General features: G+C 37.8%; 7 protein-coding genes across 7 annotated transcripts; 4 read left to right on the top strand and 3 right to left on the bottom strand.

Annotated features, from left to right (window-relative positions):
• Positions 1–454: 454 nt before the first annotated feature.
• On the bottom strand, positions 455–1,414 carry C9374_004698 (uncharacterized protein; the record flags this gene model as incomplete). The annotated part of the gene is made up of 1 exon (XM_044694365.1): positions 455–1,414. One exon carries the CDS (start codon positions 1,412–1,414, stop codon positions 455–457), a length of 960 nt encoding a protein of 319 aa, XP_044549040.1.
• A 386-nt stretch (positions 1,415–1,800) lies between these two features.
• C9374_004697 (uncharacterized protein) lies at positions 1,801–3,186 on the top strand (the record flags this gene model as incomplete). Its single annotated transcript, XM_044694364.1, has 1 exon — positions 1,801–3,186. One exon carries the CDS (start codon positions 1,801–1,803, stop codon positions 3,184–3,186), a length of 1,386 nt encoding a protein of 461 aa, XP_044549039.1.
• A 205-nt stretch (positions 3,187–3,391) lies between these two features.
• C9374_004696 (uncharacterized protein) lies at positions 3,392–16,539 on the bottom strand (the record flags this gene model as incomplete). The annotated part of the gene is made up of 8 exons (XM_044694363.1): positions 3,392–6,723; positions 6,768–8,400; positions 8,589–12,046; positions 12,088–15,544; positions 15,601–15,751; positions 15,823–16,116; positions 16,197–16,208; positions 16,400–16,539. The coding sequence occupies 8 exons, from the start codon at positions 16,537–16,539 to the stop codon at positions 3,392–3,394; spliced, it is 12,477 nt and encodes a 4,158-aa protein (XP_044549038.1).
• Positions 16,540–17,097: 558 nt separating this feature from the next.
• C9374_004695 (uncharacterized protein) lies at positions 17,098–17,970 on the top strand (the record flags this gene model as incomplete). The annotated part of the gene is made up of 1 exon (XM_044694362.1): positions 17,098–17,970. The coding sequence occupies one exon, from the start codon at positions 17,098–17,100 to the stop codon at positions 17,968–17,970; it is 873 nt and encodes a 290-aa protein (XP_044549037.1).
• A 169-nt stretch (positions 17,971–18,139) lies between these two features.
• C9374_004694 (uncharacterized protein) lies at positions 18,140–19,548 on the bottom strand (the record flags this gene model as incomplete). Its single annotated transcript, XM_044694361.1, has 6 exons — positions 18,140–18,497; positions 18,605–18,807; positions 18,919–18,978; positions 19,031–19,061; positions 19,149–19,355; positions 19,466–19,548. 6 exons carry the CDS (start codon positions 19,546–19,548, stop codon positions 18,140–18,142), a joined length of 942 nt encoding a protein of 313 aa, XP_044549036.1.
• Positions 19,549–20,150: 602 nt separating this feature from the next.
• C9374_004693 (uncharacterized protein) lies at positions 20,151–21,275 on the top strand (the record flags this gene model as incomplete). The annotated part of the gene is made up of 1 exon (XM_044694360.1): positions 20,151–21,275. The coding sequence occupies one exon, from the start codon at positions 20,151–20,153 to the stop codon at positions 21,273–21,275; it is 1,125 nt and encodes a 374-aa protein (XP_044549035.1).
• Positions 21,276–21,571: 296 nt separating this feature from the next.
• C9374_004692 (uncharacterized protein) lies at positions 21,572–23,384 on the top strand (the record flags this gene model as incomplete). Its single annotated transcript, XM_044694359.1, has 3 exons — positions 21,572–21,584; positions 21,650–21,839; positions 21,938–23,384. The coding sequence occupies 3 exons, from the start codon at positions 21,572–21,574 to the stop codon at positions 23,382–23,384; spliced, it is 1,650 nt and encodes a 549-aa protein (XP_044549034.1).
• Positions 23,385–23,405: the final 21 nt, after the last annotated feature.

The raw sequence follows: 23,405 nt of genomic DNA, 5'->3' as shown, positions 1-23,405 counted from the left end.
TATAGATATTATGATGAATACTAAATATATAAAATTCCTTCTTCAACGAGTACTACTACTAGTGTTCTGCTCCAAAGTTAAGGCCAAGTGCACTCTCCGATAGTTGTTGTTGTTTGTCAAAACACAGGGTGTCAAACGAGATGTAAACAATTTTTTTTAGATTTGTTGGTGAAAGTTTTCTTATTGTCGATTCATTCCTGACTTTGATCTTCAATCCGTTCGTGTCGTTGATTAGTATTGACAGGACCGTGGTTGAGATTTGAAGTTGAAGTGATGAATGTGGCATTTGAAAACTAGGTTCATTTGTTCGTTTGTTCGTGTGAATTCTTGGGAACAGTTTTCAAAGCTCAATATCACTCATATGGTGACGTGTACAGTTGTAAAATGCAGGTTCGTTGAATATTGGGATCAATGCAATTGCCTCAAAATTGTTGTCTTCGATTTATTCCAAGCATCATGCAAACTTGGGCAGTGCATAATCCAACTTTTTCAAAATACATTCAGTTTCTGTCAGTTCATAAACTGCTTTCAATTTGTAGGGATCATGCATCTCGTTAATAAGTGCCACCTTGAGAATAAATTGGTTTGATTTGTTTTGTTGTTGTTGAGGCTGTTGTGTTGAGGTGCCTGCTTGATTCTCGCGGTAATGACTCAGAGTCAACACAAGTGGACACCATCGTGCATAGAATGGATACGTCTCATCAATATCTGTGACCATAAAATTAGGAGAGGACTGAGGGAATTTCTGTGCGAGAAAGTAACAAGTATTTTGTAATAGTGCAAACACTCGAATGTGAAGAGCTTCTGCCACTGAATAAGAGGTGTTGGCTGCAGATGATGATTTTTGTCCTCCGAATCCCAATAATTGATTAGTATTGTGTGCATTATTTTCGGGTATCATTGCAAAGTTAAAGTCCTCTCCATCATCATCGTCCACATTCACAATCGACAAGTATGGATTTTCCTTCTGATGAGCTGCAAAAAACGTTGACAAATTATCTACAAATATATACCTAGGTAAGCTTTCATCGGGCAGCAATTGAATATTTGCCAAGAAAGCCACTAATAAATTATACGTATCAATGTATTTCACTTCAATTCGTTTCAAACATGAGGTGACTTGTGGATCATCTTCATCAAATATCGGAAGAGGTGGAGAAGCATTCCGATGAAGTAAAATCATGACACTACTCGTCGGATCATTCCGTATCAAGCTGTACGCATATTGAAACATGAGCGTGCTTCTTCCCGATCCATGAACTCCCAATAATGCAATTCCGAATTGTTGTTGTGGTGGTACAAATTGTGTGGAGTGAGCAGGAGCATTTTGCAATCTCTTTTCAAGAATTGGGTTCTCTTCCGTGTCTAGCCTAGATACCGAGAATAAATGTTGTACACGGAATGATGACGACATTTTTTTGATTTAAGGATGATTAAATTTCCACTTCCTGGTGGAAAATGAAAAGACAAGAAAATTTGCTCTGCAAGCTTCGTAGTTGAGGAGGCGCCTCAACACTTTGCAACTGGTTCAACTAGTGTCTTTTATGTTCAGTACATGAACGTGAAATCCCAAAAATAACTTGGTTGACTAGCCATTGTAAACAACAAAAATTGTCGCCCTTGGTTGGGTGAATAATTGGTGAAAAATTCAAAAAAAATAACCAAACCAGCCAAGCAGGCCTTTTTTTGAGTCCTTTTTTTTCGCTTCAACTTTTTTTTGCAAGCGCGCACAAATACGGACACAATCTTTCGAAATCCAAGTCGGCGACTGAAATATCCTTTCATTAAAATTTCAACAACATGACACAATCATCGATACACGATCATTTTCAAGTGCCCATTATTTCACTATTGCCACAACAACTTCTTTCAGCGTTGCAATCTGAGATTGATAATTCTACGAATAACAGCACGACCCAAGATGAAACTCTCACACAAGAACAAGTCACCACATTATTGGCCACTAAATTAAGCACTCTTTTTGGAATTCTCATTGGCAGTTTTTTAATCTCTTTGGTTCCTTTATGTTTCGGAAGAATTTCCTATTTAAGGAAACGTTTGAATCAAGGTTTGATTAGTATTGTGATTGATCAATGCAATGGTTTTGCAGGAGGTGTCTTGTTGAGTGTTGGTATTTTACACATGATGAGTGAAGGTAGTGAATTGTTGCATGACGGTCTGGAAGCATTGGGAGATTCCACGGCTGCAGAATATCCAATCGCTCCATTGGTCTTGTGTATGGGATTCTTGGTTTTGTATGGATTGGAGTTTGTGTTACTTGCATTCTTATCGAATTGGTTCAAATCAAAGGATTCTCATGACCATAGCCATGGCCACCATCATGGACACAGCTGTGATTCTCATGTCGTAACCATCGAAGAAAAGGCCTTAAAATCCCAAACCAATGACATGAATCATTCTCAAGAAATGCTCGAAGAATTGCCCACGAGCACCAGCGTTCAATTCAACAGTCAGGATGCTTTGGACACGAGCATGATGGACGAAACCTCAACCACCGCTGCCGATCAACCACCACAAGGAGCTCAATCTCCATCTCTTGTCGATATTGAAAATCAAGCCAAGACCACCTGCGAGCCAACAGTCTGTGCCCAACATCATGCTCATCACGATCATGGACACAATAGTGGAGATCACACGGCATGTGCACATCATGAAGCCACTCAAATGCTTTTCGAAACCAATCACAAACATGGAATTCCATTGGTTTTGACAGCCATTGTGTTATGGTTGGCACTTTCGACACATTCGATTTTTATTGGATTGGGATTTGGAGCTGAACTTGACATTGGAAATATGTGGAGTATTTTTGCAGCCATCATTGCGCATCAGTTTATTGAGGCATTTTCATTGGGATCGATTGTCGAGAAGGGTTGTAAAAGTTTGTGGATGGCCGTTGCATTGTTGTTTTTGTATTCCATTTCAGTGCCAGTAGGTATTGGAATTGGATTGGGAATTGTTTCGGCTGCTCAATCGAATGCACTTGAAAATGATAGTTGGAAAGTGACACAGGGAATACTCATGTCGATTGCTGCTGGAGCATTTGTATATGTTTCATTGATGGAGATTGCAATCCATCAGCCAAAGAATAAGTTTTTGAAATTGCTGCGATTTTGTTTAATGCTTGTTGGTTTTGCTGCCATGGCAATTTTGGCTATTTGGGCTTGAGTTCATTTTAATTGATGGTTGTTGTTAGTGAGATGAAGAATGTTGAAGGTGCATATAACAGGACTCATGAAATGTTAAGAACGTTGCAAACATAATGAGAGGAGTAACTCACGTGAGATTACCACAAGCAATTACAATTTTGAATAATTAATTATTATTAAAAACATAATTTAATTTCATACTTGACACATGTACTACAACTTTATTAATCAAGTTGACACAACAAGGCACATCCTCTCTTGATCCAATACTTTTCATTGGTGTCATCACTCATTGGTAACTTGATACTCATGACAAAGTTGGTCGAGTGACCTGTCGTCGAGAGAACACCTCTTCTTTCACTCGTCTTGTACAATGGACACACGTAATGAGAAGAATTGACATTGGTACCATTCTCTGATTGATTTTCACTTGCAGCCACATTCACAGGTTTGAACCAAATCAGTGGCATTTCATCAAAGAGTTGTTTAGGTCTTGGATCTGTCAGTGTTCCTTTTTGCATGTCCCATGCAGCTCCTTCCAAATACAATCCATAGACATAACATCCAGATTCTGGTTCTGATAATTCATGAGCAGTATTAGGGTCAAAATGCTTATTCAATACTTCAAATTCAAACTCAATTTGATCAATAGCAATCTTGTGTTTTCTTGCATAATTTTGTTTGATACCTGTCAAGAATGATTGAGTAAAGAAGAAACCACTCAACCAATACACATTTGGTTTTCCATGATCGAACCAATGTCTGAAAAATTCAATTCTCTTCAAAAGATCTTGAATATAGGTACGAAGAGGTTTTCTCGATGGATAACTGACTTTAGCCCATAATTTTGGTAATTTACCATTCGAAAGTGAAAAACTGAGTTGTTCCAAGTCACTACTCATCACAACGAGACCTTTCAATGCCAATTGTAACTGTTTGAGTGAATGTCGAATGACATTGAGCAATCGGTTAAATCGAATCAATTCTTGCACAAAGACAGTATTCATACTTTCATGATAATCGACTTTAAACTTGTTTTCAGCTCCTGATTCGCCTTCAATTTGGAAGTTTTCTGGTAACTTGGAAAGAATGTCTCCAGCCAATTCGTACAATGCATCAGCTTCATGCGATGTTTCTCTTCCATCTTCGTCTTCATTCTCTTCAGAGGCATTGTTTTGTTGAGTTGAGAGAAGAGCGTCGAACATGTTCATAGCTTCTGTTTGATCCTTACTAATGGTGGCATTGTCGTGCAAGCCAAATACTTCTGGATTTTCCCATGATGGCAACTTTTCAAGGAATTGAATATATTCATTATGCTTCTTATCTCCACTTGGAACTGTGTAAATTCCTGAAGGTGACAATTTGTAGCCGTCTTCTAAAATTTCTTCATTGTAAAAATCAGAGAGAATGGCCATCAAGGTTCTTCGATCGTGATCATCGGTGACTCTGCCTCCATAGTTGCATTCACCTGTGAGATAGGTGAGAGCTTTGAAAGGAATATTTGCATCCTTGCTGTTCAAAAACATTTGTAGTTGCCTCAATGAAATATTCAAATCAGAATCATTGAATTCGTAGCTAATATTCCATCCTAAAGCACCAAATTTTCTTCGTTCTTGAACTAGGGCATGGAAAAATGTCAAACCGAATAAAAGCTTTTTGAATTCTCGACTCTTCTTGGAAGTAGTAAAGAATTTAGCATCAGTAATTGGATCAGCATTCCATGATTGCAATAAATTGGCTTTCAAACCACGTGGTGGTTCGTTGGTAATTTTTACACCTCTTTGGAGAATGGTCACTGGGAATTTCTCGCTTGGCATACTTGTCAGCCATAACCTAAAAGTGGTTGCAATCTTGCTTTCATTTCTTGCCAATTCATCAATAATCTTTTCGAGTTTGGGCATCCATGAAAGAAGTACGTGACAGTTCTGTAATACAACCCAATTACCCTGGATAGTTCCTTGATTGATCATTTCAGTAGCAAAATCTTCTTGGCCTTGACCAAGAGACAAGCTCTTGAGAGTAACATTTTCTTGATCTGCAAATTTACGTAATTGTTCCATTGGGTCAACACCAGGAGAAAGAATAAACACGAGTGGCTTGGTTGGAGATGAATCTTGATAGGAGACTCGTAAATTAAATTGAACTGGTTCAATATAACGCTTATCCATATTCTTTTCAACAAATGATTCTACTGCTGGACTGAGCTTGTCAGGTCTCAAAACTCTCAACACCATCATTTTCTGGAATTGAGTCAATTTGTCCCACCGATCAGGATAAGGTTCTTCTTGTGGTTTTTGAGAGTCATAAATCTTCTTCCATTTAGGTAAATGATCAAAGAATTCTTTCTTAAAGTGTTGGAAGGGAGGAGACATGCCATCAATTTGACACAATTCATTGTACATGTTTTGAGTGATCCAATCAGGTAGTTTCTTGTTTTCATCTTCTTCATGGTTGACAACGGAGCTGGTACCAGTGAGGAGGAATTTCAACTCTTCGTTATCCATGTGTCCCTTCTTTTTCATTAATTGAATACACAATAGTAATGAGAATAACAGCTTATCCTTTTGGAATAAGGATCTGCAGACCTTGGTATACATTTGATAAGTAAAGTAATCCTTCAGTTGATCAATCTTTTGTGTGATGGATCTATTCTCTTCATGTGGAAGCTCATTAATGCATTGAGTAAAGAGTTCTTGATACCAACTCAAACTATATTGGTACATTGGATCAATGTTAGGAAGTTCGCAAATGGCAAAGAATAAAGTGCTTCCATTTTCTGCCACTGGTCTATAAAGATTTCTCTTAGTATCAATGTCTTTTTCTGTCTTTTTGGTTTCAATCTGCTTTTGTTCAATTTTTCTTGAAGTTTGTTTGGAAGACGAAAGAGCATTGATCACAGTGTCGTCATCAAGCATTTTCTCTTTTGTTGTTTCGACAAGTAGTTGCAAAATCTTATCTTGATAATGCTTGAGCTGTTCTTGATATTTGGCATTTTGAATAGCCAAGTTATTCTTTTCAGTTTCCAACTTCTTTTCTTCAATTCTGACAACAATTGCAAGCAACTGTTCTTCCAAACCATACGGAGTGATCATAAAGTTAATAATTTGTACCTTAGTAGATACTTCTGGAAGGTAGTGAGGATTAGAAAGACTTGTAACCAGATACAGTTTGAATGAATCGTTATAAATTGTGGGTGTGTCGCTCAAATTGATATACTTGACGCCTCCAATATAATATGTTCGAAGTGTCAGTAGCGGTTCAAGAGCTGGATCCAATTCTTCACTCACACCTTCAATAATGGTGGTAGTACCTTGCGTGATGGCCTTTTCTAAACTCTTAATAAGGGAAGGATTTGTCATTTGGATCACGAGTAGAGAGTCTGCATCCTTCTTTTGTTGTTTCTCCTTTTCTTTGATCCAATTCATGGCTTGTCCTTGAGGATCAATAAAGAGTGGCCATCTTCCAGTTGTTCTCTTGACAATGGTTGCGTTCTCTACAGAGAAGTCGTCAGAAGGAAGACCTTCCTTGATAATCCAATTTCTAACTTCCATTGATTCTGCCAATGTTGAAGGTAATGAAAAGTTTCAGAAAACTTGATACCATATTGTGTTAACTTTTGAGTCCATTTCTTAACAATTTTTCTTCTGTATTCAGATGTGAAAGCGCCCAGATATGAAAGAATTCCTGAAGCTAACAAAATGTCACCGTTCGTGCATGTTTGTTGTTCAATAATGTGTGCCAATGTTTCTTCCCATCTGATTTTTTCTCCTTCTAACAAACCAATCAACTTGGTTGCTCTCTCCAACTTGACACTGACCATTTGATATTCTGTTTCTAATTCATTTTTCTTTGCTTCACACTCTTTTCTTTCAACTTCTTTCTGACCGATCATTTCTTGAATCTCAGCAAGTTCCCGTTTCTTTTCTTGTAAATATCTAGCTGCTTCAGCACATTTTTCCTCTGCTTCTGCGAGAGCTTTTCGTTTTGGTTCAACGACGCTATTCACCTTATAGTACTTGACGAGAGCGTTTAAGAATTCATTCAAAGCAAAAGCAGCAGCACTTGATCTTTTGATTTTCTCAACATCCATTTCAGCTAAAATTGGTGAGAGCGTTTGCACAATTTCTGCAGTAAGAGAATTCATATCAAAGTTTTTGATATAATTCAAGAAACCCTTTTTGGCCATCATTTCTTTGGAAGCACCCCACCAGTCTTTAGTCTTATTACCAAGGCCATCATCAATGGTTTTGACCTTCTCTCCTCTCATGATGCAGATGGCTTTCAACACCATTTTTACACCTTCAGGTGGAGCTTGCATACCTCTTACTTCTGCAATTTGCTGTGTGGTAATTTCCTTAACTTTCTGTTGAGCTTCGATCCAAATTGGCTCAGCTTGAGCGAGCTCTTGTTGGCAGTACATTTTATCCTCTTCGTTCTTTGCCACTTGTTTGTTAATTTCTTCCTGCTCAATCTCAATCTTCTTTGCTTTTTCGTTTGCATTAATCGACTCAATCTCAATTTTCTTTGATAATTCTTCATTTTGTTTAGATAGCTCAATGAGATTGGGTTGTAAAATTTCCAATTCTTTTTGCATTTGGTTAACATCCTTATCCGTTTCTGCAATTCTTTGAAGACCTAGTTCGAACTTTCCTCTAAGAGTATGTAACTCTTTTCGTTTTTCTTTTACCAAGTCTTTAAAGTTTCTCAAAAGTTCCAAATATGTGGTTGGAGTTACATAGTTATGTCTCTTCATCTTCTCCAAGAAGGTCTTGGAAAGTTCAATTGCAGACGTATGGAAGTAGGCACACAAGTCAATGTACTTGTCAAAGTCCTTCTCGAATACCTCGTCTTTTGGAATAGAAATTCCCTTTTCTGTATCCTCTTCGCTGGTCTCACCAATACTTTTAATGAACTTTTCTGCAACAGCATGTAACGCTTGATCTGGCCAAGAACTGAACCAATCAATATTGCAACAATTGACGAGTGAAGGGAACATTCTTAGATAGTTTCTTAAACTATCTCCTACAGGACTCATACACAACACAATGTGCAGACACTCTTTACATCTGTCAACAAAATAATTGTAGAGTTCTTCAGGAGTTTGACCTCTGCCCTCATTTCTTGCATGAGTTCTCAAATTTTCACAGATATCCTTGTACTCATCCTTGTCAAACAAGTTAGGAATTTCACCAGTGTTCAAAATACTGCTAATGTCTTCCAAGAATTCTTGATACTTGATTTGATTATCATTGAACAAGAACACTGTTTGGTTTTTCTTAATACCCACACTGAGCAGTAATTCTTTCATTTGTCCTTCCATTCAGAGACTCCAAAAGATCTAGTTAATTGGATGCTAAATAGAGTATAGTCAGCTGCAAAGGCCGCAAGCTTTGTTAAACTTTGACGACCGCTGCCACCTACACCAATCAACAGTGCATTACCTCCAGGTTGAGTGATAATTCTAACTACTCTGGCAATATGTTCAATGGCAAAGTTGAACAAAACGAGGTCCATCTTGCTGTGAATTTCATTGTATGCTTCCAATTTTGATGCCAAAATGCTATGTAACTTGCCAATGTCTGTAATATTGGGGTCTGTTGATTTGTTGAGCGTTACTTCTTTAAACTTTTCACAAGTTTCATCTGTTAATGCAGTGTACAAGGTACTTCTATAGTCAAATGTTGTTTCTTCCATAATGTATTTAATCTCTCCAACTTGTAACTCCTTATCAAGAATTTGGAAGAAAGCTTCTCTATCTTGGTCATTAACTAGACGGTCATGGAAAACTCTGATGGCTTCGTGAGCCCAAATTTTAACGAGAGAAACCTTGTCAAGTTGAGATCCATCCAATTTGGTTCCAACTCCAACAATACCTTGGAAGACTTTTGACAAGTCTCTCAAGTTGAATGTATAGTGAGACTTTTCTGGAGTTGGTCTGAATTGTTCAATTACATTATTGTACAAACTTATAGAGCCAAGTACAATTTGTCTGGCAAGAATCTTGCTGATCACAGAAATGTTGTTCGAAGCAACGAACCAGTCCATGACCTCTGAGAAGATGGTTGTCAATGTTTGGTTATCAAAAGATGTCAATCCAATGACATTGAAATGTCTCAAGAATCGTGACGAAACTTCATTTCTACCACCGCCAGTTGGACCCATAGCACAAACGAATAACACATCCACTACATGAGTGAATGCTGCTGTTTTGCTTGATTTTTCATACCAACCACCTTGATCTTGCCATTGTCTAAGCAGTTCTATGGTTGGTTGAGCACCATATTCATCAAGAGTTGGCAAGTTCAAATCATCCACAAATATGACCATCTTTTTACCAATGGGTGGACCAATGTATCCTTGTTTTCTTCTACCAAGTTTTGATTCGACAATGTCTTGCGTGAGCCCTGGAGTTGTGGTGGCACTAAAGTTAATAAAAGCAGGAAGCATGTTAGACTTTTGATCTTCAGGATAATAATTATCAATATTGAGCAAAAATTGCTTAATGTAAGCGCTTTTTCCTGTTCCTGTTGGACCAACAAAGAGAGGTTGTTTTCCGTGATCAAGAAGAGTTTTAAGCATGAATTGGAATCTAATGGTATCCATTGTTGGAACAATGATATTTCTGAACTCTTCAGTTGGCTTGATTGTAGTCTTTGGAGCATAATCAGATGCTGTCCATTCAATCCATTTTCTGGTCTTCTTGTCGAAAACAAAATCGAAAATAAGAGTATTGGGCTTCTCTGGAATTGGAAGTTGGAATTTGAATGCCTTTGTTCTGGACTTTTCTTCAATAATATTTCTATAGTGCTGATCAAACTTCACTCGATCGTCACATACAACACCAACAGACCAAATTAAGGCAAATTGGAACAAACACTCCAAAATAAATATCTTATCCTTATTATTGATCGATGCAATTTGTTTTGGATCTGCAAATTCATCCATCAAGCTTTGCATGATGTTGATAAGAGAAACCACAAGCATTGAGTCGCTTCTCACTCTAATGTATGCAGATGAGCTGTGGTACATCTTAAACATTTTCATGATGGCTGGAATAAATGTTGAGAAGAGAGTACGCAGACATTCTTCCACTTCGTTAAAGTCTTTAGATTCTCTCAAAGGAGCAGGGAATTCTGCACTCGTTAGCCAACTTTGCAAGAAGGGTTCCCAAGATCCTATTTTTTCAGCTTCCATGTAAACCATACCGCATCTGGAAACTGTAGCAGGAGAGGCAGCAGCCAAGTCTTGCACTTCAAACATCATGTTCATATTTTCTCCCATCTTAATAATTTGTCCAGAAGTTAAACACAATTTCTTATTGTCGTCCAACACAGTGTTCATTGATTCAATCCAAATAGCATCTACTGGACCGTCACACATGAGCCATTTTCTGTCATTTTCGGCTAGTGAGCTCAAGTCTTCAAATTGGATAGCCAACACCCCATGCTTCCAGTCTTTAGTTTTGGTATCTCTGTACCCGTACAATTGACCAAGTGTTACAGCTTTTGGAGACAGTACTTTTACATGAATCTTTTCACCCATTTTTTCAAGGGCTGCCTTTAACACAATGTATGCCTTTGTCTTACCAGAGAGAGGTACGCCAACCAACATTAAACCGTGTCTCACAATAATCATTTCATAAAGTTGAATTATTTTCTCAATGAAATAAGGGACAGGTTGTAAATTCATTTCTGAACATGTAAGTTTGATATTCTTTTCCAGTTCAGAATAGTCAACCTTTTGGTGTTGAATGGATGGGAACAAGTCAGTAATGATACCATTGAATAGAGGAATATCCGCAGAAATAAACTTTGGAAGGTTAACATCGTTTAGGGCTCTCAACATGAGCTGCTCCTCATTAATATTAGGATACTGTCTCTTGAGAGAACCAGCTCGAACAAGTACAGCTTTAACAGCTCTCATACCATAATCATAGTGATCTTGTGATGAAAGTAATTCACTGCAAAGTTTGTAAGTAGTAACAATCTTTTTAGCAAGTTTACGGCCGTCCAAGAAACCATAAGAAAACAGGGAAATTTCAGCAATTAAGGCATAGTCAGGGACCATCATTGCTACAGGGCGGAATAATGCTTTCAAGTTGTCAGGTAGTTCAGATCTACCAGCATAACCAGGATTCATTGTGATAAAGATTGCACAGGTAGGATTCATATTAATCTCCATGTTCTCAAAGAAGAATCTGGTGGCTCTACTCGCAACAGCAATTTGAATTGTTTGAATTTGTTGAGCAACTACAGAAAGTACAGCCAATTCAATTCTGTTAAATTCGTCAAAACATGACCAAGCACCACTTGAGGCTAGACCTCTGAAGAATTGTGCCATTGATTCATAGGTCAATGTATCTGAACAATTGTATACAATACAGTGTTTGGCAATGGCCTTAGCAAGGTCTTTGGTAGTTTCTGTTTTACCTGTACCTGCAGGACCTTCTGGAGCACCTCCCTTGTATAGTTGTAGAGCACCAGTCAAAGTTCTGTAACATCTGTCTGTGAGAGGAGTAATCACAAGTCTTCCTTGATTACCCAAGTATTCATAGCCGTAATTTAGTACGGATGTAATTTGTCTGACAATAACTTGGAATTGATTTTTGCCATTGATATCTTTGGTGTCTTCCCAATAGTATCGTAGTTGACTTTGCCACTCAAAGTCAGAAATATCACTCACTTCTTCCTTTACAAGTCCAGCAACGACGTCTCTTGCATGAACGTCGATCACAACCATTGCACCCAATGTGATACTTTGCAAAAGCGACAAATTCTCGCCTCTCACTAATTCGATAAGAGCCTTTTGTTGCTTTGTCATTTTAGAGTAGTATCTTTGTACTCCCTTGACGCCTTGCACATTGATCGACTCTTCAACTTCTTTGTCCAGAATAATTGACTGACAGTTAATACAACTTGACCTGGCCAATTCAAAATCCATTGCCCTCTCTTATCAATATTACCAGCGATAGCGCTATAGGCATTGATGGATTGTTCAATGACATGTCTGAGAGCTACTTTCATTTCACTTTCAATTTCCAAAAGCCATAATTCCACTCTACCATTCTTCTCAGCTGGTATCACAGGTTTCGTGAAGGCAATTCTTTCTCCTTGTTTACTCAACATGGCAACAATTTTTCCTTCCTTATCAAACTCGAGCTTGTCAATGCCTTCAAAACATTTCTTCAAATGCGGTTGTACTCGAAGTGGGTCCTTTGTCTCTGAGAGAATTTCAAGAAGCTCATCATCGGACAGGAAATAAAATCTTGGAAATGCTCTTCTCTTGGTCTCCAAGTATTGCTTTAGACCAAAATGAATTTGGTCCAGTCTCTTGTTGGCAGTCTGAAAGTTATCGATCATATTTTCATCGGAAACAACCTGTGCAACAACCTTGGTTTTGTATGCATTGTCCATAACATTCTTCCACATCTTGTCGACCATGGCAAATTTGGTTGCTTCATCAGGAAGCTGGGCTGAAATGTCATGAGAACTGAAAATTGGTTCCAAATACAAGTAAGCAACTTGACATTTGATCCATTCTACCATAATGTCTTGTCTTTCAATGAGTTTGTTTTCCCATGCCATCACTTCAGCTTCAAGTTCTTTGACATAGGGTGAAGCACGCATGCTTTGAGTAATGGCAATTTGTTCGTCAAGCAGCACTTGTAGTTCATCTAATTCGACAAGCTTGTACGTAGCTCCATACTTTTCCAAATGGAAGTTGACATTTCTCCAAGCAGCATACATCTTTTCAAGATTACGAGAAATTACTGCTTCCTTACTGGCGATATCAGAAATCTCAATAATTCTTTCCAAAATGTTTCTCTCTTCAAAACCTAGTTTTGTGAAATCTCCCAAGTTCATAATGTTGATACTTTCAATATCGAGAGGAGCTGATGATTTACCGAATTCCACTGGTAACTTGGCAATCTTTTGCCAGTGTCTTTGTCTGAGTCCATCATTTCTTAATGCTTTAATCAAGGGCATGTGTTTCTTGAATTCGGACACCTCCTTCTTAACCTGCTTGGTAATTTCCTTGGCTGTCTCATCCTTTGGCAGTAATATCTTTTCTAAATTTCTTAAATTGGTTGTCCACATGTTCAAACATTCTTCAATATAATTAGCGTCCAAAAGCATAAACGTTCCTTCGTTCCACTTGGGGAAGTTTTGAGCTTTTTCAAAAGCAACTGTCCAAAGGTCAAAGTATGGTTTAAAGAGCTTTTCGATATCCTTTAGTTTGGTGAACTCGGTAGTATTCATGTTGAACATTCGCTCACGATTGTTATAGAGATCAGCATTTTTCTTGGCCTCCTCAAGTTTGGCTTCCATTTGCTTGATCTTTTCATGATATTCATCTGTCTTGTCCAAGTCGTTGAATGAAGCAAATGTTTCAATTTCTTTTTCGTAAATATCAAAGTTATGAATCAAAGTATTGATATCTCTTTGCAGTTCATCCATGAACTTTCTCTTGTCCTCTTCCAATCGAATAGTACTGTCTTCAAGTAGACTATAGACTTTCTTGGGCCAAGAATGAGTGTCTACATATGACGAAAAGTCTTCGCTTTCAAGGTTAAAAGTAAAATCTGATAAGAGCCCAAAACTGGATTTAACAGTGGCAAATTGGCTCTGCAGACGTTCAATTTCTTTTGTACAGTCAAGTAGGTACTTTTTAAGATCGTCCAACTCTTCTGCTGTTTGGGGAATCATTTGAACTTTTTCGTAGACAGCCTTAAACGCCAGAGATATTCTGTGACTTTCTTCAGTTCCCCATTTTGAAATTAGTTTCATCAATTCTTTTGCTGCTCCGTCAGTTCTATTAAATAGTGCTTCCTTAATTTCTGTACAATCAATTCGAAGTAAATTAAAGTTGACATAATCTGTTGAAATGTCGAAAACTTCTTGAGATGCTTGTTTGAGTCTATTCAATTCATCTCTAAACTGGGCTAACAGAGTAGGGATGTCCATCTTTCCAAACCTCTCATTAAAGAAGTTTTGTGCAAATATTACGGGATCAAGTGTTAAGCAGTATTCGTAATTCTTGTAGAGGTTGATCAACAGCTCTGGTTCAGTAAAGTTCGAAATAACCACTTCTTCAATGTCCTTCCATAAATTTTGAGTTTGCTCTTCTGACTTCAATTGAAGGTTATTGATAGAATATTGCTCAGAGCTGAGAGTAAGAAGAGGGAAAAGATTTTCACCAATTCCGTTTACAAAGTTGGTCTCTTCCAACACCCCAAAGAATACTTGTCGAACTCCTTCTAAAATCTGTTCCAGAGATGGGCTAAATGCAATGCTATAGCCACCATTGTGTTCTTGCTCAATTATCTTTATGGTGAAGAGTGGTTCAAAGCCAGTGACCTCATTCGCATCAAAATGTTTACATTCTCTTGCATGATAGGGATATATGAAATCATGTAATTTTTGAAGCTCGTCAAAAACATAATCTCTCAGCTGGACAGAGAGCACAATATTGGTCAATCTCAAAAATTTTTTCATACGAGAAGACTCAAAACGTTCCATGTCGTCCTCGAAGAAATGGAAAAAGCCATCTAAATCGTTCTGTACAATAGATGTTACTTTTTGACACCAATCCTCTCGAATTCTCTTCATTGAGTTAGAGAGCGTTTCGGTTTGAATAGTCAAAAAAGCGGTTAAATCAATTGGTGTTTCAAATTTTTCAGTCATGACTAAATCCATGGATTTTCCGTCTTCCTGCAAGCTGCTGATTAATAAATAAAGTTGTGTGTGAATGTTATGAAGAGCCTCAACCAGATCTGGATTGGTATAAAATATATTTTGCTCAATAATTGCATGAAGCTCATTGTAGTTATACTTTGGAACCTCAACAACTCCAAGATGTGGAGCTTTAGCATTATTCTTTTTGAGCTCATCCTTGCACCATAAATATTTCTGATATTTTTCATATTCTTCCTTGCTGTTGAGATAGTACAAAAAAATGCCTTCCTTGATTGAAGACTTGTAATGCTCTTTTGCTTCGTTGACATAGTTCTCAATCACGGGTACATGCCTAGTGAGAAATTGTGAATCGTTAGCGACCAATTTAAGCACTTTTTCATAGATTTGCTTTTCAAAGGGAGAAATATCTACTAAATCGTCGTCAATAGCCTTATCAATTTGCAAGTAGTAATACATCCGTTCTTCAAACTTTTTACGTCTCATTTGAGCACATCTGACTCGAAGCTCAAAAACATCATCAGATTCTACAAATAGATTGAGTCGAGTTACCCACTTGCGCTTCTTCTCTTCTTGACTTTTTACATTATTTGTTGAGTCCTCATCAGAAGAATTTTCTGAAATCCATTCAATGAGGAATTTGTTATCTTGTTCGTTAAATGCCACTATTCTACAAGGTGCCCACTGTGAGATTAATGATTTTGTGATAAATGGATTGGATACTGGCTTTTACTACTTACTCGATAGGCTTCATCTTTGGATCCTGTATAATATTTGGAAAATGTAGCGTGCTTGTTTGACAGTAGTTCCTCGTTTGAAAATCTTTCGAATGTGTCAAAATCGTCAAATACTTCTAGAGGTAAGAATTTACTTTTGCTTTCGATTGGTTGTCTTAAAGAAGCAATCCACGATTGAAAATCATCATCAAAAATTATTATTGATGACAACAAAAGAATACTCACCCGCTCATGATAATATCTTTTTCTTCGTCAGAAAACTCTTTTGTTACAAGTAATAGCCTAGGATAATGTTTGCGTGTGTCATCATCATGGTATGATACTTCGTCCTCCATTTGTATCGGTTTCAATGCTCCGATTCTAGCACTTGCACTTAACAACGTCAACTCGGATAACTTGTTTACATTGACAGAGTGCTTTGCTTGCTTTGGTGGTCTCTCAGCCTCCTGGACATTCTTTCGGAATGATTTTTCTTGATGACTGGAGGCTCTTTTGTTGATGGTTGTTGTGCTGGTTTCTCTGTGGTGTCAAAATTATGATCAATTCATCCGCATAAAATACGCTCAGGTCATTTTGTTGCTGGTGTTTTTTAAACGTACCTCTTCTTTGTGCTAGTATTTCGAGAAGGATCAAGATGATTAAATTGTTGAAGTTCTTTAGGTATTTTCAATTTCTTCGGTTGAATTGTTGATTTTACTTTGACGTTGTATGTGTTTTTAGGTTTATACTATATTTTCACCAGCCACAAAAATTTCAAACACATCGTTCCGCTCTTGTATTGAGTCTTTTTTCAACTACCTACCTCCATTCTGTCCAGTCCCAACGATTCCGGAGCACTGGCAGAGTGATACTTTCTGAAACGTTCAAACGTTCCCTGAACGGATTGGAATTTCCTCCATCCAACGATCCAGAGGGTGGTTGTTGATGATGTTGTTCAGACATTTTATTTTTTGAAAATGTAGATTTCTTTGGCGGGCACCTGTCAGTGTTGTTCCCGCCAAACTAACCGTTATATTTATATTCAGAAAAAAAAACAACTCAAATCGATGACGACCTTCAAGACTTCATAGATACACCAGGTGTTCCTAAATAGAACTGCTTGAGTATGGTCTTGTACCACTTCTGAAAATTTCGGGAGTTTGCTTGGATATGATGATTTGGTGTTCCCAGTGCTAGACACCTTGACCACTCGGCCAAACTGCCGTTGTACCAGAACCTAATTGTCAATATGTAACCTCAAGATGACTATATATACAGGTCTCACGACGATGACGTTCTTCATACCATATACACCACAGGGCTTATATTAGCTCCTCGGTCAAAAAAACGAGAGCAACAAATACTTTCACACTCTCGTACCATGATAAAACTCGAAAACACTATAAAATTCTAATGTATTATTCGTGTACTGTTCTTTAACAAATTTTAAAGCAATGGATGAAGTATCTATTAACCTCGTTGATGATTGAAAAGCGTTGATGATCTCACAACGAACAAAAAATGAAAAGAAAACGAACGGGCTCAACCAAAGCAAGTGGTACCATCGGAACGGAAACAGCAACAACAACCAATCAACCAACCACCACTTCATCAAAAAAGAAAACCAATAATAACAACAATATTCAACAAAGTAAAAGCCTGTTCAACTTTTCTCAAGCTCCCGGATGGAATGAAGAAGAAAATAGAATCCTCCGATTGGGAATTATGAAGTTTGGAGTGGGAAGTTGGAGTACCATTCATCGATCGGGAATATTACCTGGCAAGAATTATGCTCAACTTTATATTCAAACACAGAGAATGTTGGGTGTTCAAAGTTTGGCTCCTTTCAATGGAATTAGGCTTGACACTGACCGCGTTCGTAAAGATTTTGAAAAACTTGCAGAAGAAATTAGTAACAAAGGATCCTTATCATCCACAGAAAAAAAGTCATCATCGAGAAAGAGTAAGAAAGGACAAGCTGCAATTTATTCTGCAGAAGGAATGGACATTAAGAATGGATTGATTGTAAATGCCAATGGAGCGAATCCAACTAAAGATTCCATAAAAAAGAAACGAGAACAAAACATTGAACAGTATGAGCTGAGTGAAGAGCAAGTGGCCGAGATGGTGAATGAGGAGGAAATGTATGCCATAAAGAGAAAAACTCGCCTCGAATTTACACAAAATTTGATGAAATATTTGGAACAGACAGGACAATTGCAGGACGATAGTAAATCATCATCCTCGTCACATGGAGCAGTGGAAGAGGAAGAACATGATGGTTATGAAAACTCTACTGAAACCAATCTGGAAACGATCAATAATGAGCTGACCAAATGTAAAAACGAATTGAACAGTCTCATGAAACGATATTTAAAATCTACGTGTCAATAAGTAAGGTGGTTTACTTGACCAAATAGGACAAGAATTGGATGTCAGCACTTTAAAATGATCATGAGATTGGAACATAGTATTTCAGAAAGTGAGCACGTATCATACACCAATGATTACGCTCAAGAGTTGTTTATTTTGGACATCAGTATTTAACGTGATATTTTGCATCTTAATGCTTTTTAGTTGAAGTTTTTCTATTTTTCAATTTACCCAACAATTTTTGAGCAGCCAATACAGCTTCTACTGTAATCTTGAATTTACGTCTTGCATTGAACTTCCTCAATTCATCAATAATTTCTGGTCTGTGATTTTTGTTGGTAGACAATTTCTTAATCCATGGATGGCTCAAAGTTTGATCAGGAGTGAATCTCTTCTTTGGATTTACGACAAGCAAGTGTCGAATCAAATCCTTAGCACTATCGCTGACCTTATCCCAGTAAGGAGATGGGAAATCATAATCGCCGTTTATAATTTGCTCGAACAATTCTGGAGTATTTTCACTGTAGAATGGAGGGAAGCCGCACAATCTAATGATAATTTTGAACGTGTTGCAATAATTGGCACGTTATACATCGTGCATTATACATGGTGTTGACATTGTTAGACCTATTTGGTGAATCAAAGCCGTACTTACAAAATATACAGAATTACACCAATAGACCACATGTCCACGGATGCGTCGTAACCAGTATTTTGGAGAACTTCTGGAGCGACATAGTTTGGAGTACCACATGCGGTTTTCAATAAGAAATCACCATCAGCAATCTTTGCCAAACCAAAATCGGTAATCTTAATATCACTGTCATTGCTGTCAGAAGAATAGATCAAGTTTTCAGGCTGTTTTGATTAGAATGAAAGATACAAAATAATTACAGCATGACATTACATTTTTCCATTTAACATGCATTATTGTCATGATATGTTTTGGTGTTAGACACGACGACGTACCTTCAAATCTCTATGTACAATACCGCATGAGTGCAAGTACTTGATGGAGACACAATCTTTCTAATTAGTTCAGCAGCAACATCTTCAGAGTACCTTCTGGATATTTGTTCACGATTCTATCGAATAATTCTCCTCCGGTCAATCTATCATAAACACCATGAGCCAAATAGTGTGGATACACCATTTCCCAAGGCACACGTTGTTAGTTTCCATGTTGTTCAAAAACTTACAATTCCATGACAAGATAAACTTTTTGAGGAGTCTCGTACACGTCAATGAGCTCGACAATATTTTGATCATTGACACTTTTCAAGATGTTGACTTCAGTTTTCAACGAGTCCTTGTTCACTTCAAGGTTAGATTTATCAATAATCTTTACAGCTACTTTTCTGCCGTCGTGTTTTTGGGATGCTTCTCTCACGATAGAGAATGTACCGCTGAAAGAGAGTATTGAAACATTGTATGATTTCGGATGAGTCCACGCAAAACCATCGGATCAGATGACATTTCAACCCTATGATATATCCATCTCCCTACAACAACCTACCTTCCTAAAACTCGGCCAAACTCTAAATCCTTCTTAATATCATGAGTCTTGGCATCACTAAAGAAAAAGCTTTCGTCCGTCATTTGGTCCAAATAATCACTATTTTTAAATTATTGATGATGAATGAAAGAGACTGAGCAGATACGAGCGTTTCTTTGATAGGAACAACCTCTCTTGGGTTCAAGTATTTTTTTACTAGTGAGGGAGATCCACAAACAACGGACAAGATAAAGACCAAAAAAATCGTACATTTCAAAGAGCGGGAATACAATTAGCCTCTCTTGTGAACGGGTTGAGCCGGCAAGAAACAAAAAAAAATGTGAACGTGTTGTTTTCGACCCACTGATGTGTTGGATCAATGGAATGTTGTGAAGGGGTAGTACAAAACATTGCAAAAATGTTAACGAATCAGAAAACTATGGATCATGTGGGATGTACTATTCCGATCATCCACTATTACTTTCCGCAACACTTTAGGTTAATTCATAGTTTTGAAACTATTGGGATGAGTAGATTTGCAGGAGGCAATGCACCAGCTTTTTTTAAGAGATGCAGTTGCAATTCAATGAACATGGAACTTTGAGAAATTGTTGCGGTTCATGAACCACCCCATTAATTGAAAAACAACAAAAAACAATTGTTTTCGTTTTTCAACAACACCACGCTTTCTCCACTCAACACATCAATGGATCAAGGACAATCTATCGTCATCGATAACGGAAGCGGTGTATGCAAGGCTGGATTTGCTGGTGAGGACTCACCTCGTTGCGTCGTACCTTCCTTGGTGGGTCGACCAAAGCAAAAGATGGTCATGATTGGTATGGGTAACCGGGATTCCTACGTTGGAGATGAAGCTCTTCCCTATAAAGGTATTCTCGCATTGAAATATCCCATCGAGCATGGTATTGTCACAGATTGGGATGATATGGAAATGATTTGGCATCACACTTTTTATAATGAATTGAGAGTGGCTCCTGAGGAACATCCCGTGTTACTCACAGAAGCTCCAATGAATCCTAAAGTCAATCGTGAGAAGATGACTCAAATCATGTTTGAAATCTTCTCCGTACCATCTTTGTATGTGGCCATACAAGCTGTCTTATCCTTGTATGCTTCTGGTCGAACCACTGGTATTGTGTTGGACTCTGGTGATGGAGTTTCACACACGGTTCCAATCTATGAAGGTTATGCATTGCCACATGCTGTAATGAGATTAGATTTGGCCGGAAGAGATTTGACGGATTACATGATGAAAATTCTCAAAGAACGTGGTTATTCCTTTAATACGAGTGCTGAACGAGAAATTGTTCGAGATATTAAGGAAAAGTTGTGTTATGTAGCATTGGATTTTGAAGGTGAAATGAAGAAGAGCTCTGAATCTTCGAGTATTGACAAACAATATGAATTGCCAGATGGTAACGTGATTACTGTTGGTCATGAACGATTCAGATGTCCAGAAGCGTTGTTTCAACCCAACTTTTTAGGTATGGAATCCCCAGGAATTCATGAAACCACCTTCCACTCGATTGGCAAGTGTGACATCGATCTCAGAAAGGAATTGTACGGAAACATTATCTTGTCTGGTGGTACAACAATGTTTGACGGTATTTCCGAGAGAATGACCAAAGAATTGGTGACTATGGCTCCTCCCTCCATGGCCATTAAGGTCTCGGCTCCTCCCGAACGTAAATATTCTGTTTGGATTGGCGGTTCAATTTTTGCTTCTTCATGCACGTTCCAACCCTATTGGGCCACCAAGGAAGAATATGAAGAAGTTGGTCCACAAGTGATTATTAGAAAGTGCTTTTAAGGAGACATACGAATGTTCAACCAGCATAAGTTGAAAGGTCCTCACAACAAACAAGAGCTTTTCGATAAGTTTTCATTGAAATTCCATATTTCTATCCCTTCGTGTGCGGAGATGAGAACATCTTGTTTTGAAGAATTGAATGTGTATACAATTCCTTAGAACAGTCAAGTGAAAATAGAAACAGAGCAGATTAAACCTCCCCATGCTTGAGTTGATTTGTTTGACGATGAAACAGTTGTCTTCAAACAATTTAAATCCAACATGTGTCATCAATCATTAAATTTCAATCAAAAAAAATGTCGCAAGAAAGTAAGTAATTGCCACATCATTCTTTTCACACTCATTCCGATGATTACTCCTCTCCTCATAATCAGTCGATCTCGCTTTTGAATCTTTCACTGAAGGCACCACTCACTTGCAAAACAGTCAATATTCACAAGCCATTGATTGTTATTCGAAAACTTTGAAACATTTGAATGAAGAATTATCATCATCCTCGTCGTACGAATTGAATATTCGAACCAAGACTCACTTTTACAAGGGATTGGCTCATTTCCATCTTTTGTAAGTTTTTGATCCATTCATTCATGATCTGATGATGAATTATACCCGTGGTGTCACTTGTCATGTATGATGTTGTCTGTGTCCAAACATACACACAGACAATACACACAAGCCATTCAAGAATTTTCAACCGTCGACTCGATCATCCACCATTATGAATCATCCTCTTCATCATCAATTACAACCAGATCCGAAGAAGAAGAAGAACAAGATCACGAAGATCCAGCCACTGTCTTGTCTTCACTCTCACCCACACACATCAAATCTCTCGAATACTGGGCTCGTAGTTTACACAAAAACAGTAACAACAACCATTCACAACAAGAAGAAGAAGAAGCTTTACAATTATATTCTCGTGCCATTGACATGCTCTTGAAACAACAACAAAAATCCTCACAACCATTACCTTCCATTCATTCCTTATACATGTCCCGTGGTACTCTCCATAGTGATCTCAAACATTACAGAGAGGCCATTCAAGATTTTTCTCAATGTCTTGTCGTGTTAAGCGAACTCGGTGAAGAACAGAAATTTCCAAATATGCAAGTTCACTTGTTCTCGGCTCATCATAATCGAGCCATTGCATATGAAGCTTTAAAAAATTTTGAAAAAGCGTTGGAAGACTATTCGAGTGCCATTGAATGGTTGGAACGAGCTCCGAATGTAGAGGAATTACTCGGGCAGAATCCGAGTGAGGCCTTAAATACGTACTTGTATCGTGCCATGTTGGTGTTCAATGCTGGAGGAAAGAATGAACAAGTCCTTAATGATTTACAAGTGGTATTGAAATATAATCCTCATCATTTGGTGGCCAATCAAATTGTGGCTCAATGGTCGTATCAAGCCAAGGACTATGAGAAGGCACGTGAAAGTTATTTCCGATTAATTTCCATTTGTAAAAAGCAATCATCGGCTCATGATGAATTGTATTCGTATTATTTTAATCATGGAATGTGTTGTAAATTCTTGGGAGATGAATTGAGAGCTCTTGAAGACTTTGAACAAACCATTCAATTGAATGATGAGTACTTTAAAGGTTTTGTTGAATTGGCTCGTTTGAGAAAAATTTTGAAACGTGATGATGATGCCAACGACATGATTCAATTGTATGATCGAGCCATTTCCTTACTTGAGAAGAATAAGGTCAAGGAAGAAGATTTGCCAAATAACAAGTCCAAAGCGGCTCTCTATTTTGAGAGAGGTGTATTGAAGAGCAAAGTTGAGGAATACGAATCATCAGTAGAAGATTTTACCAAATGCTTGGAAATTGAGGATGAGCATGTAGATGCCTTGTTTAATAGAGCCAATATTTATCGAACACATTTGAAAGACTTTTCCAAAGCTCTCAAAGATGCTGAGACTGTTTGTAAATTGGATTCTAACGATCTGGAGGCCATGATGGAAGTTGGGTTGTGTTTGTTTGAACTCGACAAGATTGATCAAGCAAAGAAGCAATTTGAAAAGATTTTACAAAAAGACCCGCATCATGAAGGTGCCAAGAATTATTTGGATTATCTCAACAATGCTGATGACGAAAATGAATAAGTCGCACCATTCCAATGTTTT

The sequence above is a fragment of the Naegleria lovaniensis genome (genome assembly GCF_003324165.1).
Source record: "Naegleria lovaniensis strain ATCC 30569 chromosome Unknown tig021, whole genome shotgun sequence".
Classification (NCBI taxonomy): Eukaryota; Heterolobosea; class Eutetramitea; order Acrasida; family Naegleriidae; genus Naegleria; species Naegleria lovaniensis.
This window is presented reverse-complemented; position numbering and strand designations above follow the sequence as displayed.